Source organism: Suncus etruscus, chromosome 11 (genome assembly GCF_024139225.1).
Source record: "Suncus etruscus isolate mSunEtr1 chromosome 11, mSunEtr1.pri.cur, whole genome shotgun sequence".
Lineage (NCBI taxonomy): Eukaryota > Metazoa > Chordata > Mammalia > Eulipotyphla > Soricidae > Suncus > Suncus etruscus.
In genome coordinates this window covers 616,411-635,195 of record NC_064858.1, presented here as the reverse complement: position 1 = coordinate 635,195, position 18,785 = coordinate 616,411, and the positions used below count along the sequence as shown (strand labels likewise).

At 48.4% G+C, this 18,785-nt stretch overlaps 1 protein-coding gene across 4 annotated transcripts in view; it reads left to right on the top strand.

The window, feature by feature from the left end:
• Positions 1 to 18,785, top strand: part of SNURF (SNRPN upstream open reading frame) — a 482,133-nt gene that overhangs the window by 443,048 nt on the left and 20,300 nt on the right. For 2 of the 4 annotated variants that reach the window (XM_049782719.1, XM_049782718.1), the window contains exon 2: positions 17,848 to 17,869. In XM_049782719.1, coding sequence (XP_049638676.1) covers positions 17,856 to 17,869 — 14 coding nt within the window. In that variant the 5' untranslated portion in view covers positions 17,848 to 17,855. Of the gene's footprint in view, positions 1 to 17,820; positions 17,870 to 18,785 lie in introns of those variants that run through there. The other 2 variants (XM_049782720.1, XM_049782717.1) reach the window with 1 other exon arrangement.

Sequence of the window (18,785 nt, the reverse complement as noted above, 5' to 3'; positions counted from 1 at the left end):
GCTGCTAAGTTTTTTTTTTGAGAGAAACTGGTTTAGTCCGGTTTGTTCTCTGGAAATTCTCTCTTACCCCCAGTCACAAGGGGCCTCCTGCATTCCTTTGTGATATATGGCTCCAAGAATGCACAGCTGTTGTTGGCTCTTTCCTTTGAAGAGGTCAAGCACATGATAAAGGGCAGGGATGGGATTAAATGTCCTGGCTCGAGGTCCATCCTGAGTTGACACGAGTGTTGCCAAGCCCCTCACCCCCACCCCCACCCCCACCCTCACTGGCAGGGCTATTAGAAACACCACCAGCCTCCAGGCCTACCCCGAACTCTCAATAATTGTGATTTTTCTATACATTCACTAGTTTCTCACCTTTCCACTCACTCTAACAACTGCAATCCTATTCTCTGCAGCTAAAAACAAAAAGCGCCTCACATCTCTGTGTCACTTGAGTTCTCATCTTCTGTGCTCCACATTTGGCCATGAGGTTGCAAGCCATAAAGAAAGCCAAAAGAAAAGTTGCCTTTCTTTTTCTCTGTTTAAGTGGAAAAGTAGAACTAGTATGTGGATCAGGGGGTTCAAATCCTCTACTCAGAGATCATTCCTACTTAGACCTCATTCAAATGAGGCGCTGGGGATAGAACCCATGTCAGCTGCATACAGGTTAGCACCTTTCCTGCTGGACTATCACTCAAGCCCCAGAGTTCACACTTTGGGGGATGTTGTGCTAGCCAAAATGGCAGCAGAAATGCCTTGTCCATGGGAGAGTCTCAGTTTAATCCCTGGGGTCATATATCTGTCTGATAACTATGCTGAGTGGCTTTCTCTTATCTAAAGTGGATTTGGCTAGAAAAACAGTTTAAAAACCTGCATGTTTGAGTTCAGGGTTCAATCCCTAGTACAGCATGGTCTCCTTGAGTCCCACCACCAGGACTTATTCTCAGCCCATGAATACCACCTGATGTGGCCCCCAAAGAAAAGGTGATTTTTTTCATCTGAATAGCATTGCTCATTTAAGCAATCCCCACTACCTGTTTCCCCTTGATGTTTGTAGTTATTTCACAGTAGGCGACAATTGCCTTTTGCCTGTGTGCTAAAACCTTCAGAGCATTTTTGTCCAGCATGTTTTTATATTTAGCTGTAAGATGATAGAAAAGGGAGGAAGGAGATAGCAAAGGGATAGTACAGTGGGTAGGGCACTAGCTGGCTTGGGCTTAAACTCTGACACATCCCATGGTCCCTTGAGCCCATCATAGGAATGCCCCAGCACTGTCAGGTGTGAACTGAAACTAAAGAAAAGAAAATCAAAAGGAAGGAAGGAAGGAAGGAAGGAAGGAAGGAAGGAAGGAAGGAAGGAAGGAAGGAAGGAAGGAAGGAAGGAAGGAAGGAAGGAAGGAAGGAAGGAAGGAAGGAAGGAAGGAAGGAAGGAAGGAAGGAAGGAAGGAAGGAAGGAAGGAAGGAAGGAAGGAAGGAAGGAAGGAAAAGAAAAGAAAGGAAATGGCCACAGACATAGTCTGTGTCTGAAGAATTTTCCAATAATTACTAGTGAAAAGGAAAACCTCAATCATGAGTTTTTTAAAACCCAATATATGGGTTGGGGCAATAGCAGGGAGGGCACTTGCCTTGCACAGGCTGACCCCAGTTCAATTCTCAGCATGCAATATGGTCCCTCGAGCCCCACCAGAAGTAATTCCTGAGGGCAGAGCTAGGGGTAAGCCCTGAACACTGCTTAGTGTATACTACCAAAATAAATCAAAACAAACAAACCTTAATAATTGAAAATAACAACAGTGGTTCTGGTTTTGGTTTGGCTTGGGGGTCACAACCTGGCAATACTCAAACTCTTGGCTCTATGATGAGGAATCATTCCTGGTGAAACTCAGGGGCTATAGGATATGTCGGGGATTGAGCCCAGGTCAGCTGCACTGGCCCCTTGATAGCTTTTGTGACTATTATTTTTACTTAGCTATGAAAAGTCAGTGTTGAGTCTGCCCAAAACATAGAAGCTCTTTCCAAATATAACCTCACAGAACAGGGCTGTAACCTAAGATGGAAGAGGGAGCCCCATTGATCGTGAAGTGCCCAATTGCCCGATGGGATGCTTCCTCTGGCCTCGAAGTATAACAAATGCAGCTTGAAGTGTGGTGCCTGCAGTGAGTGAAGATTCTTTCAACAACTCATAAGTAGTTGCATTCATGTATAACTCCATCCCTGTGTGTGGGTAGACCATTTAGCAGAATACTTTAAGGAAGAGCCCAGATATAAGTTTGTTCCATTGTGGAGCAAAGGTGAAGAGACATTGGAGAAGCAATGAAGGGTCCATCAGGACAGTAATGAAGCCACTGACGGGGAATTACTGAAAGGGACATTGTACCTCCCAGTCAGATCAACCCACCTGCCTCCTCCTTCTTTTCTCCCTTCCTCCTTTTCTTTCTTCCCTCCCTCCCTTCCTTCATTCCTTCCTTCCTTCCTCCTTCCATTCCTCCCTTCCAACCATCATTCCCTTCCCTCCATTCCTCCTTTCCTCCTTTCCTTCCTTCATTCCTTCCTCCCTCCATTTCTCCCTTCCCTCCATCATTCCTTTCCCTCCATTTCTCCCTTCCTTTCTCCTTCCTTCCTTCCTTCTTCCTTCCTTCCTTCTTTCCTCCCTCCATCCTTCCCTTTCTTCCTTCCTTCCTTCCCCCCGCAACATCCAGCAGCCTGGCTCTTCACCCATGAAGCACTCCTAGAGGATGGAGGACCATATACACAGACACCCTCTCTGCTGTGCTATGGCTCTGGTCTTTTCTGTCCTGTTCAGTGACTGAAGCACTATCCTATGTGTGCTCACTCACTGGACACTGATAGAACAAACAAACAGTGTCCATATGCCACTCCTGCTCAGTGAGGAAGGTATGGAGTGGTGGGGTGAGAGACCCAGATGACAGTGCTCATGAGATACTCCTGATTCTAGTGGAAATTTCCACATGATGCAGAGAAGGAATAAAAGGATCTAGCCTTCAAAAGTTACTTTCTTTTCTTGTTTTGTTTTTGTTTTTGGGTCACATCCAGTGGTACTCAGGGGTTATTCCTGGCTCTGCACTCAGGAATCACTTCTAAGGAAGTGGAGGGTCCATATGGGATGCCGGAAGGTTGAAACCAGGTTGGCTTTGTGCAAGGCAAATGATTTATCTTAGAAGGTCCTTTAAATGCCGCTCATAATTGGTAGTAAGGGTCAATGTGGAGAAGTCCAATAGAGGAAACAAGGCTCATAAGAACAGTGAAAGCAGCAGCCATGGAAGTAAGAGAACATTTCCACATCAGAAAATTATGTCCGTGTCCAGTAGTAAAATGAACACTTGGAAGAATAGTGCTTCTTCAGCAAGCCATAGGGTTATAGTCAGCCAGCGCTGCACACTTGTTTACCAGGTCCCTGTTTGAGGGATCAGATCCATACGTACTTAAGGTGACATCTTGGTTTGAGTGCTCATGGTGGCATATTTTAGTTTCAATTTGATGTCTGAAAACTGCCATCAACCCCCCCCACCCCTTTTGCTGAAAAACATCTTAATCAGTATTTTCTGAGCCTACTATGGGTCTGGGGTGAGCCAGGATTGGGGTTAAGTTGACAGAGTATATAGTACTGACATCTGTGTGGAGGATGAAGTAAGTTAATAATTGGTTTAAGGGACCAAAGCAATAAATAATACAGTAAAGAGGACACTTTCCTTGGACATATTTGACCTGGGCTCTATCCCTGGCACTCCATTAGGTCTCCTGAGCCTGCCAGGAGTGATCCCCGAGTGCAGAACCAGGAGTATACCCTGAGCACTGCCAGATGTATGCAAAACTTATAGAAAGGAAAAAATAAGATTTAAAAACTTGAATTAGGGACTGGATTGATAGCACAGTGGTAGGGCATTTGCTTTGCAGGCAGACAATCCAAGACGGACCCAGGTTTGATCCCCAGCATATCATATGGGCCCCCGAGCCAGCCAGGAGTGATTTCTGAGCACAGAGCCAAGGGGAACTCCTGAGCACTGCCAGGTGTGGCCCAAAATCCTCCCAAAAGAACTTGAATTACTGCTTAACAGTTGGCAAATAAATTTGCCTTAATTAGTTTCGTCTAGAATATTCCTTTGTCAAGATACACAGGCCAACTGTGTGTGACAAATTGAAAGATCATGTTTGTCTTTGTTTTAAAAAATTCTGTTTTAGTACATCAGTGAACACTAATAATTATTTGCCAGCAATTGTGAGAGGCACTACAAAAGAAAATACAGAGTACTCTCCATTCCGAGAGGGAGTTTAGAATTTGCCATTGTATGAGAGAAAAATATAGACTTGAAGATCATTTTTATTTATGCAATATTTTATGTCATTTATGTAATAAATTTATTTATTTATGTAATAAATTATAAATAAAATACATAAATAAATTTTTAAAAAATTCTGTTTTACTGTCAGTATAGACCGAACAGCAGGGAGGGTGCTTGCCTTACACAAGTCAACTCAACAAACACTCCAGATGGTCCCCCTAGCACAGTCAGGAGTGATCACTGAGTGAAGAAGCCCTGAGAATCTCGAGTGTGGTCAGGCAGAGCATATAAGCAGAAGTTCTCCAATATTCCTATGGAATCACTGGGCAACTCTGAGTAATATACAATGAAGACAGAATAACTTTTCAGCTTCAAACTCACACTTCAGTATTTTACTGTCTGCTTTGTATTTTATCTGTATTTTGGGGCCAAATAGCAGTGTTCAGGGCTCATGCCTGGCAGTGCTGGGGATCAGATGTGATGCCAAGGATTGAACCTGGGCTAGCCACATGCAAGGCAAATGCCTTCCCCTTCCTACTATTGCTCTGGGTTTTCTTTTCTTTTTTTAAAATATCTTTATTTAAGCACCATGATTAAAAACATGTTTTCGGTTTCAGTCATAAAAAAGAACACCCTCCTTCACCAGTGCAACCTTCCCAGTCTTCAGGTCTAGAATCTAGCTGCTTCCAATATGTTATCAGCATCTTTGAATCATTGTCCGCTCATTGTTTGAAGGAAATAAAAGTTCAGGTTGGTGCTCTAGAGAGAACATGAACCTCTCAGAGTAGAGAGAGCCCAAAGCAGAAGTCAAAGAAGGGGTGGGGGTCATGTGTCCCCTTAAATCTCCTACAGATTTAAGGAGCTGCAGCTTTTAGCCTCTTTACATTTGCAGGCGACCCCTGATCAGCCTCTGGAACATGTTCCAACAGTTCCACCCCAGTGGAAGACAATCAATTTTCAACCTGTCTACCCCTGGACCAACACCAGCACTGCCTACACCTGCAACTGAAGAGCGCTGCTCTAACTAGGATGCCATAGAAAGGAGTTCTTGACACTCTGGGTTTAAGTCATTGAACGTGGGGAAGTCAGGCAAATGTAAACCCTTTTGGAATCTCTAGTGAGTGACCCAAAAACTGACTCACAGTTGACTGCAGGATAAATCTTAAGAGCTTCTGCATTTCTAGAACAAAACGAACAATCAAACGAAAATGAGGAATGGTGGTGAGAGAAGTGTAAGAAGCACTGGTCAATGGGGCTGGAACAATAGCCCAGTGGGTAAGGTGCTGATCTTGCATGCAGCTGACCGGGATTGGATTCTCCAGCACCCCAGATGGTTCCCTGAGACCTGCCAGGGGTGACTCCTGAATTCAGAAATGGAAGTGACAAATCTCTGTGGCCCCCAGAATATTCCAAGAGTGAAACCCCAGAAGTGGGGAGTCAGGTAGGGGAGGACTGGGCCAGCTGGGAAAGCAGGAAGCCCCAGCAGCAGGCAGAACTTTGCTTGCAACCTTTACCTTGCTCCCAGGTCGAGCTGGCCCAGGATTTCCCAATAACACCAGTCTAAGGCCAGTTATATCCTCACAGCAGGGGATTTTGAAAGCATAGCTGTGTAGGGAGGATGTGTTTGGAGGGTAAAGCTGCAAATTCAGCTCTGTGGGGGCCACTCAAAGAGCCATGAAGGAGCAGATGTAAAGAATTTACCTACAGTAACTCTGGGAACCTGGAGGTCCAGGTGCAGGGCTTTCTTCAGCAGCAGAAGCCCGGCCTGAGGCTTTGGGGCACTTTCCAGAAAGGATCCTGCAAAGAAGCAGAGGAGCGTGTTGGCACCGGCACTGTCTCCTGCCTGCGTGCAAAGTCCAACCAAGAGATTGTCCAGCAACAGGCAAGGAAAGTGTCCACAATGGGGAGTCCTAAGCCAGGGGTGTGGGTTGGGGATCCAAACAACAGGGTCAATTATTTCCAACCCATCTCTTGATTCAAGGGTTCTGGCTGCAGAGAGAAGTGCAGGCAAGCAGGCCTCAGCCTCTCTGTTAGTCACAGAGCTGTTGGTATCAGGCTGTTGCATTGCCCACTGAAGCCCTCAATGCAGGAAAAAAACAAACAAACAAACACCCAAAACCCGGAGGCTGCAGCCATGTCTGCCAACCACTATGCACCTCTCTGCAGCAATTTAGAGCGGTTGAGGATTAGAGCTGAACCTGGCTATGCTGGGTGTGGGTGGTGGATTCCAAAGCAGAAAAGCAGCATCTGCTGTTGGAACGGTTGGTTTTTCCTCTTTAGCTTTTGGGTCTCCCCTGGTAGTTGTTCAGGGGTGGTTTTCAGCGCTCCTTGGTGCTAGGAACCAAACTCAGGGTCTCCCACATGGGACCATGCACTCTAGCCTGCTGAGCCCATATGGGTTTCTTTTCTTTCTGTTTCTGGTGTCACATGGTAAAGTAGGGAACAAGGGATAGAGACCCCTGAAAGTGTGTCCTTCCTTCTTTTTGCTGGGTCTGCCTTGATTGAGTCAGGTGCTGAGGGAACTGCCGGGTTGAGTCAGGACAAGGAAAGTCCGCTCCAGTCCCCTCCCTGGCATGGATATTCATGCCCTGTGAACCCCACAAAGGAGTTGGACACCCGCTTGTTTCTTAAAGAGTTATGACACAGGTTGGGGTAAGGTGTGGCTCTGCAGGAAAAGGGGAGTCAGGCCTAATCTTGGCACCAGCACTTGAGTTCATCACTGTTTTTCAGAAAAAAAAAAATTAGGAAGAGGGGCCTGAATGCTATAGCACAGCACTAAGGTATTTACCTTGCATACAGCCGATTCAGGACGAATGGTACTTCGATTCCAGGCATCCGATATGGTCCCCCAAGCCTGCCAGGAGAACTTTCTGAACGCAGAGTCAGGAGTAAACCTGAGCGCCGTTGGGAGTGACTAAAAAAAAAAAATTAGAAAGAGGCAAGTTGGGAGCTAGAGAGATGGTGCAGTTGGCAGAGCACTTACTTGTACATGATCAGTCTGGGTTCAATCCCTGGCATCCCATTGGGTCCCCTGGGCACCACCAGGAGTGATTCCTATGTGGTGTCGTGTCAGGAGTAACACCTGAGCACTGCTGAGTGTGGCCCAAAAACCAAAGGAAAAAATTAGTGAAGATAGTTTTTTTTTTTTTCATTTTTAGATGGTTCGTTTGAATCATTGTGATTTACAAAGTTATTCAGTTGTGTTTTAGCACCCATTCCACCACCATGTCAACCTCCCTCCACCCATGTGCCCAGAGTTCACCCCATGCCATCATCCCCTGCCCCAGCCTGCCAGCATAACAGGCACCTTTTAAAATTTGGTTGTTAAAGTTTGAGTCTCTTGAGTTCATTATTGTTACTCTATGACATAGATATTTAATTCTGTCCTTCCCTAATCCATCCCATGCACCTGAGTCCCCTTGGCCCCTTTTCCCTGTTCTTCGCATTTGTCTATGAAAGATCCTTTTTATTGAATGAAACTTGCTTAGAAAGATGTGAGGAGAGAGAGAGAGGAAATATGTTTAGTAGAGAGAGCATGGGCTTCTCCAGAGCTGAAAAAAGCCAAAGAAACAGAATCAAGCTTGGAACAGGGACTGGGCTTTGGGGAGGCACTTTTATCTGACTCCTCCAAAAGATTTTCCCAGTGAAATTTTGCACACACGAAGGGGTCTAGAGCACTGTTGCAGGGAAGACAGACACTTTGGGTACTCCTCACTCGCTGTTGATGGTCTTTCTAGCTCCAATTCTTAGCTTCTCCTTTTCTGAAGAGTCCACATTCTCTGGATCTGAGTTTTGCAGCCAGAAGAGTGAGGTTTCAGTTTCTCCTTTCCATAAAGCACAGGATTTGCAAGTCAAAAGCAAGTCGTTTTTCATGCCTTCGGGCTAATTCAGAGCTCACTGATCTCTTCGCAGAAGGCTGCAACATTTCTTTGCCACTCTTGGATACCCTGGGCTTACTCCTGGCTCTGCACTAGGGGCTCTACTCCTGACAGTGCTTGGGGTTGAACCCGGGTCAACTTCATACTACACTTTACTCTCTCTAGCCCTATACTGTTTTCTTCTATTCTTGCTGGCCATGGAAAATGTGATTTTACAGATGAGAGCAATGTCAGAAGGAGGCAAAGTGAACTGGATCTGAGCTCCTGGGTTTGAGGTCTGTGTCGTAGACCCTTGCACATTGAACAGTCAGAGAAATGACTCACAGGTTTTGGAGAGAAGCTGGGTTTGGTGCATCTCTGGATGGTCAACTCTGTTTCCCAGGTCTCCGTCCCAAATGCCCAAGAACTCACTGAGTGCAGAACTATAGAGGGAAGAAAAGCCACAGTTGAAGGAAAGTCAAGAACTAACTCCGCAGTGCCAGGGGCAAGCCAGCCTCTGTGGGTGTAGAAACATCAGGGGCTTTTCCCAGAGATGTTCTGCAGGATCAAGATCTTGTCAGAGTTTGCCCTTGACCATTTCATCTCATTCCTGTTCCCTGGCACGGTCTTATCTCAAGAGCCCAGGGCCTGGGAAGGAGTGAGCACAGCTGACCCAGAGGCCTTGAGAACTGTTGTTTCCTGGTTTCAGGACAGGCTTTGCAAAGACCAGCATTGTAAGTAGCAGAGAGGTCTCTCTCCTGCCAACCCAGAAGAGGCAGCTACCACAGAGAGAAAAATCCATGTTCTTCTTGTTCAAATACCATTGTTTGCCTGATTCAACTTTTTTTGTTCTGCTTTAGTTTGGGGTCAGACTGTGAGGCTCAGGGGTCTTTGCTACCTCTGCACTCAGGAATTATTCTTGCTGGTGTCCAGGGGACCAGTATGGGATGCTAGATTAAACTATGGTTGGCCTCATGAAAGCCAAGTGCCTTCCCCACTGCACTATTTTCTCAGCCCATTTCAATTCTTTAGTCATCATGCCATAAAAGAATCGTAATGAAGTCATTCAGTATTGAGGCTCAAATTTCAGCTTTCTCCCCTGTACCTTTAGCATAGGGCTACAGTGTGCTCTTGTAAAGAACTTTATAAAGACTTTATAAAGAACTCCTGAGAGAGAAGGCATTTTCCACATGTAATGTTCATGACAGAAAAAAAAAATCATCCAATTACATGTAAATGTTGTGAGCATTCTCAGGTTTGGCAAAAAAAAAAAAATAATAATAATAAATAAAACCCCCAACAAAACAAAAGAATAGGGATTGGGCTGAAGTGATAGTACAGTGAGGAGGGTTGACCCTGGTCCCATCCTCAGAACTTACGTCCCACCAGGAAGGAGTCACCCTTGACGGTGCTTGAACACAGAGCTCTAGGAGGAAGCCCTGAGCTGCTGAGCATGGCCCCAAACTAAAACAAAAGTTTAGGAATTAAAAGTCACGTAAGGAGATGACGAAGGTCTGGAAGACTTTTGCTTTGCATGGAGTTGACCTGAGTTTGAGCCCTGGACTCTGTGGTGTGTCCTGAGCATGATAAGGTGTCCCCTCTCCTCCTCCCTCCCAAAAGAACCTGTGCACTGTCCCATACTATTGAACTTATTGAGCGTTGGGTCTGGAGTGGACGCTTAGTTCTCCACAGGAGAACCTGCCTCCTGGCCAGGACCCCCACTTTCCTGCACAGCTGCTTTGCACAAACACCATCAAAAGTCCCTGAGAGATTCCAGAGGAAGGGGACTCACAGCACCCAGCTCCCATTGTTGTCAGCAAACAGCCTCTCCAAATGCCACATTGACATAACAAAGGTGGAGCTCCTTTACCTCTCTCCCAGAAAACTGAGGATTCCGTGAGCTCAGGACAAAAAGGGGGAGGGAATTAGAAATGGGAAGGCAGAACTATACCCCAAGCTGGAGGGCCTTTGCCTTGCCCACAGCTCACCCACATTTCATAAGGTCCCCCCCCCCCCCCACACAGAGGGCCAGGAGTCACCTCCTGAGCACTGCTGGGTGTGGCCCAACTTCACCTGACCTCCAAATCTGTCCCAGCATTTATTTCCTCTCAGGACCTGAAGCTTTAATGGAGGTGGGGTGGGGAGATGGAGCCCTGATTTCAGCAGCTCCAGCCAAGCCCAGGGTATGTTCCTACCCTCAAAGCAGCTACTGCAGCAGCATCTCCTGCTACCATTCATCATTCAGTCATAGCTGGTGGATTCTCCTAAGTCCCTCTGCACCATCCTTGGTACTTGTACATACTTAAGTAATAGCTAGGTTCCTTCTCTCTTTTCTTCCTTCTCTCCCTCCCTCCCTCCCTCCCTCCTTCCTTCCCACCTTCCTTCCTTCCTTCCTTCCTTCCCACCTTCCTTCCTTCCTTCCTTCCTTCCTTCCTTCCTTCCTTCCTTCCTTCCTTCCTTCCTTCCTTCCTTCCTTCCCTCCTTCCTTCCTTCCTTCCCTCCTTCCTTCCCTCCTTCCTTCCCTCCTTCCTTCCCTCCTTCATTCCCTCCCTCCTTCCTTCCTTCCCTCCCTCCCTCCTCCCCTCCCTCCCTCCTTCCTTCCTTCTTTCCTTCCTTCCTCCCTTCCTTCCTTCCTTCTTCCCTCCTCCTTTCTTCCCTCTCTCCCTCCCTTCCTTCCTTCTTCCCTCCTCCCTTCTTCCCTCTCTCCCTCCCTTCCTTCCTCCCTCCCTCCCTCACATCCAGCAATGTTCAGGGATTACTCCTGGATCTGCACTCAAGGAATCACTCCTGACAGAGTTTAAGGGTCCCTATGGGGTGCTAGGGAATGAACCCAGGTTAGCCGTGTGTAAGGCAATTGCCTTAGCTACTGTACTGTCTCAATACACCCTCTTTTCTTTTTTCTTTTTCTCTTTTGAGGGAGCATACCTGGTGCCACTTAGGACCTACGTAGTCCTGGCTCTGCATTCAGGGATCACTCCTGGTGCTGCTAGGGCTACCTTATGGAGTTTCAGGATCAAAACAGGCCAGCTCAGCACCCTACCTGTACTCTCTGTCTCTGGCTCCTCCACACCCTCTTTTTTCCTCTTAAAACCCTAACTTGCCTCCCAGCAGATTCAGTGATTCTGTCTTTTGAGCTGACTTGACTCTTACCTACCCATTTCCAGAATTATGGACAATGCCTGTGATTCCTGTAGCCACAACCTCTTGGAAAGAGAAGGCAGAACCTCAGAGCTTTCCCTGGCTCTGCACTCATGGTGGGCTAGGGGAACCATATGGTGCTGGGGATCAAAATCTGGTCAGCTGTGCAAGACCAGGCTCTGCCTCAGGCAAACATTTCAATGAGAGTTAGTAACAAGGAATCAGTTAATTTAACTCTGGAGCTTACTGTCCAGCCCTCCAAAAGTTTCTTAATAAAATTGCTTAGCTGGCTGATCTGTCACTCAGGTTGATTAAAATGCTTTCTTATACCTGGAGGCCAGACAGCTAAAAAGCCCTTTTTCAGGTGAAAAAAAAATGGAATCCTCATGATTTTATTCACTCACAGACACTCTTGTTAGCTTTTGAATTCAGTAGGTCTGTGTGTCTTTGATATTCATGCCAGTTTTGGAACTGCTCCAGAGGCTGGGCCTTAGAGTTATTCCTGTGACATCATTACAGAACATTCTTGCTGGGAACTGACTATCAGTGCTTTCAGAAAAGGCTCAAAACGTGCCAGTGACAGAAACCTTAATTTTAAACCTTTTGGGGGTGGGAGGTTGGATCACATCCAGTGGCACTCAGGGTCTATTCCTGGCGCAGTTCTCAGGGCACCATATATGGTGTTGGAGATAGAGCTAGGGTCTGTTTGTGTCAACACCTTAATTCCTGAACTCTTTGCCTGGCCTTGAATGATAAGACTTTCAAATAGCTGTGGTTAGGCCTGGAGGAAGATTATGCTTGGTTTGTTCTGCTAGTCTTGGGCCCCCAAGAGTGATCCCTGAGCACAGAGCCAGGAGCAAGTCCTGAGCATCACTGGTATGGCCCCAATTCAGTCATGCAAAGCTCAGGTTAATGCCTAGAAGAAACACTTAATGGTTCTTGTTGCTTTTAGTCTCTCTGGTATTTTCTTTTTCAGTTTATTTTGGTTCTCTGTTTCTTCTGCCCTGGAACCCTGGAAGTATTTATCGAAGATGAAAAAAGAAAAATTGGGGACCTTAGGGTCTGTAGAGCTAAGTCAGTGGATGGGTCACTTTCTTTTCATGCAGCTGCTATGGGTTCCATCCTTAGCATCCCTTTATAGGCCCTCACCCCCAGCAGGAGTGATTCCTGAGTGTAGAATGAGGAGCAAGCCCTTGATACTGCCAGGAGTGGCCAAAACAAAAACAGGGGGTTTGGGAAGACACTACAGAGACCTGCTAGGAGCCTCTGGAGGGGAGTTTGGGCAGAAGAATGGCAGATAGAGACCTGAGCTATAGGCCAGTGGGGAGGCACTGCCTCCCCATGGCTGACCCAGGTTTGATCCCTGGCACTCCTGAGCCTGTTCAGCGTAAAATTTTGGACTCAGAACCAGGAAAAAACCCTGGACATCAGAGGGTAAAAACGAAAACATGGCAGATTGGAGAAGACTCGGTTATTTCAGAGATTCTGGTCTATTCCAGCAAGGACCGAGTGACTTCTTCCTGATAGGAATGACTGCAGGTAATAAACCCACAGACACTAGTGGTTTACGCCCATAGGTTCTCCTGAGCACCTCTAGGAGTGATCTCTGAGCTCAGTCAGAGTAAGCCCTGAGCACTGTGACATGTGGCCTGAATAAATAAGAAAGAAATATAAGTAAGGATGCCAGGAGTGATTCCTGCACACAGAGCCAATAGTAACCCTTGAGCATCGCTGGGTGTGGGCCCAAGACAGAAAGAGAGAAAGAATTTCCAAATCTCTGGCAATTTTGTAAGAGCACTTAGAGGCCCCTTGGTATCAGGTTTGTTCTTTGACCCAGTTCCTGATAAAGCTAAAACCTTTACAAATTCCTGGGTGATTAGAGGATTCTGAAGAGCTTTAGTTTCTCTAAGGAGATGCTGATTGGGTTTCTGGGGGCTGGGGGCCTCGGTACTTCAAAAAAAGCTGGCTGAGACAGAATTTCCACCCCTCCCCACTGATCTTACAGAAGGGACTGGAATGAAAATGAGGTTTCTCCCCCCTCCCCCTCTCTACCCTCCTCCCCTCCCCTCCCCTCCTCTCTTCCCCTGTCCCCTCCTCTCCCCTCCTCTCTTTCCTCTCCTGTCCCCTCTCCTCTCCTCTCCTCTCCTTTTGCCCTCTCTCTCATTCACCCTTTCCCTCTCTTCTCTCTCTTTCCTTTTTACTCTTTTCAGTCTCCCTTTCTCTCTCTTCCCCCTCTCCTCCCTCTTCTCTTTTCCTCTCCCTCACTCTCTCCCTCTCTCTACTTTTCCCTTCCTCTCCCTCTCTCCCTTCTCTCTGCTCTCTCCCTCTCTCTACTAAAGGGGTGAATTTAGGAAATGATTCACATCACACATGTTAAAGTTTCTGGAAAATTACCTCAAGCAGGCCAGAAAGAGGACAGGACGGTGAGGATTCCTAGCTCTGTACTCAGGGACCACTCGGTGGGGTTTTGAAAACCATAACCTTATTGAACCTGGGCTGGCTGCATGCAAGGCGAGCACCCTATCCAGTGTACTAGATTTCTGGCTCTCTATTTTATATTTGCACTTGGTTTTAAGTATTTCTCCCTTCCATCCCCAATAATTCAAGTAGAAACATATTTTCATTTAAAAATTAGGGCCAGAGTGAGAGAACAGTGGGTAGGATGCTTGGCTTGCATGTTGAGTTCAACCCCCAACATCCAATATGTTCCACCAAGCCTGCCAGAAATGATTTCTGAGTGCAGAACCATGAGTAACCCCTGAGCAGTACTGGGTATGGCCCAATAACAAAACAAACAAACAAACAAAAATTAGAAGGGACCGTACCCAGCAGTGCTGAGGAATCTCTCTGTTCAGGGCTCAGGGGATCCTATAGAATGATGCTGGGAATTAAATCCTGTGTGTCCCATGCAAGGCAAAGACCCTCCCGCTGTACTATCTCTGTGCCAGTCCCCATTGTCATATTGGATTCAAGAGATACAAAAGAACACATCTGAGTTAGTCTCCACCAACTCCTCATTTTCTACAAGGATTTGAGAGTGCCTCATGATTCCCTTGTAGCAAAAGCCTCCACAGTGAAGTCTGTCTTCAGATCCAAATCTCAGTTCCTCCAAGCTCCCAAACAATCCCTGACTTCTCTCTCTGCAAAGGCCAAGGGTTGGGATAGAAAGTTACTGCTATTTAGGTGGAAAACAACGTTGAGGTTTAGGCTGAATTTACTGACACAGCAGGGTTTGTGGGCTTTAAAGCAGAAGACAAAGTGTTGAGATTTGAACAGTTGTCTTTTGGCTACTCCAGGCCACTCCAGGATCTGCTGTCCTGCCCTCTCCGATGTTGTACTGGGGTTTCAGAAGGGCTTTGTCGTGATTCGCAGGAGGAATAGTAAGGCTGGTCCAAATACTGGGTAGGCTGGAGATTTTCCTTCCTTAGGAAGCAGCTACCTTGTAAGGAGGCCTTGTTGGTGAGGGCCATAAGGTGGAGAAAAGTTTGCATTGCTTCTAGGTTATTTTTTTTGAGGGGGCCCCACACCTGGTGATGCTCAGGGGTTACTCCTGGCTATGTGCTCAAAATTGCTCCTGGTTTGGAGGACATATGGGTCGCTGGGGGTCTGTCCTAGGCTAGTGCCGGCAAGACAGATGCCTAACCGCTCCGCAGCACTGCTCCAGCTCCATGTGTCTAGTTTTTAACTATTCTGTGTAAGGTTACTTTAAAATTCAGCACAAATGTTCACATAAGGATGCTTTTTGATTTATTTAGAATTTGTGTTTTAGATTTGAAATGGGAGACACAGGGTTTTCAAATGGTTCCCCAAACTCTTTTTCAAGTAGATGCATTTTTACATTCCTCTGAGAACAATGGCCTGGTCAGTTGCTCTGCGTTTTTTCCATAGCATGTGGTTTCTGATTGGCTTTTTTGGTTGGAGCCTTCCTAGGAGGTGTCAAGTAACAGCCTAGGAATTCGCTTTTCCGAATGACAAATGGCGACAATTGGCCTTCTAAAAGCAAATGTGTCTATTCTAGTCCTTTAACCCTTTAAACATTCTTCTTGTGGAGTTGTTACTTCCTAGGTTAGGGTCATGATTTACAAACATTCCTACCATTCCTCTATCTGGCTTTTCATGTTTTAGGTAGTTTCCTTTGAAGCAAAAACTTTCACCTAATTGTGAAGTCCCTGTGTATCTCTGGATGTTTCTTTAGTGACTTTTGCATTGGGTGTCTAATCTTAGAGAAAGTGGTACAAGTCAAAGGCATACAAATGTATACTTGTATTTTGTATCTTTTTGGAGGGGGGGGGTTGGAATTTTAAGAGAGCAGAATAGAGGAATAAATATTCGGCCAAGAAGAGAATCATATATATTAAAGTTGAGAAATATGTATGATCTTGCTTTATCTTTTTTTTTTTTTGTGTGTGTGGTTTTTGGGTCACACCCAGCAATGCTCAGGGGTTATTCCTGGCTCCACACTCAGAAATTGCTCCTAGCAGGCATGGGGGACCATATGGGACGCCGGGATTCGAACCGATGACCTCCTGCCTCCTGCATGAAAGGCAAACACCTTACCTCCAAGCTATCTCTCCGGCCCCGAGAATCATATATATTGAAGTTGAGAAATATGAATGATCTTGCTTTATCTTCCTTTTTTTTTTTTTTTTTTTTTTTTTGGTTTCTGGGTCACACCCGGCAATGCTCAGGGGTTACTACTGGCTCTATGCTCAGAAATCGCTCCTGGCAGGCTTGGGGGGGTGGCCCACATATGGGATGCTGGGATTTGAATCACCAACCTTCTGCATGCTATCTCTCCAGCCCGTTATCTTCCTTTTTTGGGGGGTAGGGGGAGAGAACCCAGCAGTCTTCATGGGTTAATCCTGGCTCTGTGCTCAGAAATCACTCCTGGGACTGGAGTGATAGCACAGCGGAAGGTTGTTTATCTTTTACGTGGCAGACCTGGGCGGGATTTGGGTTTGATCCCCAACATTCCATATAGTCCCCCATGCCTGCGAGGAGCGATTTCTAGCACAGAGTTAGGAGTAACCCCGAGTACCGTCAGCTACGGCCCAAAAGGAGATTGTCATTATGCCAGAATGGGTTCATTGGGAATGACATACATACTTTAAAAAGTGATCATAAATTGAACTTTTTGTAGGTTCAATCTGTTCTGTTTTGCTTGTTTCATATGACTGAACCCAATATTTCCTTCTTTAATGATTGATTATATATCTGATTATTTAGAAGTATGACTGGACTGTATGACTTCCACGAGATACATAGTTTTAAATTTAATGACAAAATCTATGTTGTTTCAGTTGTTTGAGTACAAAATTGGGGTATATGTAGGGAAGGCATTTTTACCTTTGTGTTATTATTGTTCTACCTTCATCCTTAGTTCTTGGATTTGGATAGTTGAGAAAAGATTAAAGTTTTTTAAATCATTATGCAAATAACATTCCTTTGTCATTGCAGTAGCTTTCTCTCAGCATTGTCCTTTTGGCATTTTCTTTTTTTGTTGTTTTAGGTACGCATCTGTGTGTGTATGTGTGTGTGTGTGTGTGTGTGTGTATGCAGTGTGTATTCAGATAAATAGGTAGATAGATGTGGACTGTAGAATCACTAATGTGAAAACCAGAGTTCCTGAGTGTCAGTTTCATCTGGGGAGGACACTCTAGCATTAGAATATTGGTATGTGGGAGCCATCGCCATAGCACAGCGGGGAGGGTGTTTGCCTTGCACACGGGCAACGGGGATTTGCTCCTCAGCAGCCCCTATGGCCCTCCGAGCCCGGCAGGAGTAACCTCTGAGCACTGCGGGCATGGCCCCAGTAAAATAAATCAATCAATAAAACGCCACAAAAAAGAAAATCCATATGTAATTAGTAGTATTGTCAGAAAGATGTTTCGTTTAGAATGGTCTCACTGTTCGCCAGTAAGGTTCACAATGGGAGGAAACTTTAAATCGGCCTACAGAACGCTTCCTCTGTGGAGGGGGCCAGACTTCATTGTTTTCTTACAAGAAATGCATGTACACCTGGTTTTCCTCCGGAGCCACTCGGGCTGGGCTGGGCGAGAAATGATCCCATTTCATGGCGTGGCCATCGTTTTGGCCATCTGCAAGTAGGACAGGAAGGCGTGTGCTCACGGTGGGAAGCCCACCGACGGGGGACGATGCAGCCTCTGCGGGGCAGGGGTGTGCTTTGCCAGGGCGGAGAGAAACCCTCCGGCTGCCATTGTGGTGGTCCTTGGCCTGCAGGAGGACGAGGGTCGGTCGGGGCCTGCCGACCCGGGGTGGGCTCTGCGGCCACGCATGGGGCAGGGGCCTGGGGCCGCCACGTTCCTGCGGGATGAAGTCACCGCGAGCAGACTGCGGCAGGAGGCGGCACTGCGGCAGGGGAGGGGGCGCGGCGCATGCGCGGGCAGGGCGGCGCCTCCCTCCCTCCGTCCCTCCCTCCGTCCCTCTCCTTCCCTCCGTCCGCCCCGCCAGTCGCTCAGAGCCGCGCGGCCGCCGGACATGCCTGACGCGCGCTGAGGAGCAGCGGTGGCGGCTGCAGCAGCGGCGGCGGCGGCGGCGGCGGGGCGGCAGCGGCGCCATGGAGCGGCCCAGGTCAGCGCCCGCCCGCGTCTGCGACACCGAGGCCGAGGCCGGCCGGGTTCGAGCTCGGCTCAGGGTCCGAGTTGGGGCCTCGAGGGGTCCCTGCGGGCCGGGTCCGGCCTGGGGTCGGTAGGGCGGCGGCCTGCGGTGGGGCTGGGGGGGCTGAGGCCTGGGGGCTGATGGCGGGCGTGGCCCCTGCCCCGAGTGGACGGACGGACGGACGGGCGGACTCCAAGGGGCCCGGTGTCCACGACTGGACGGGACGGGACGGGATGGGATGGACGCCCGGTGGGCGGGCGAGGAGCGGGGGACCCGAGGGGCGTCGGGCGCAGTCCGGAGGGTGGGGGCGGTGGGGTTGGGGCGGGGTCCGCCTTGGACGAGGGGGGCCCCAGGCCGCTGGCGCCACGCCCTCCTCCTGGCCCGACCGATGGCCCGAGGGGTGGGCGGGGCGGGCTGGGGCCCCCAGGAGGCGGGGCCCCTCGTCCGATGGCCCCAGGGGCGGGCAGCAGGGCGAGTGGGTTGGGCGACCCCTGCCCGTCCCTTTGTCCCCCTGGCGAGGGGCGGGGCGGCCGCAGGCCCCAAGAGGCGGCCGAGCAGCGGCGCGCTGGCCAGTGCAGGATGGACGTCGGCTGGAGAGGACAGGCCAGGCCAGGCCAGGACCGAGGCCGTCGGGGCCTGGCGGGCGGGCGTGGTCCTCCCGTCCCTCCGGGTGCCGGCCTGGGCGCTGAGGCGGTAAGACCCGCGGGCCGCCCCGACGACGAGGGAACCCCTCGGACCTTCGCCCCTTCGGGCCGCCTCGCAGCCCCTTCCTCCCTCCTCTGTCTCTGCTCCGGGCCCCTCTCGGACCCAGGCCGGCGGACGCCCTCCCTCGGCTTGTCTCCGCGCCTGGGACCTCTGGGCACTGTGGCGCCGTCGTCCCCACTCCCGC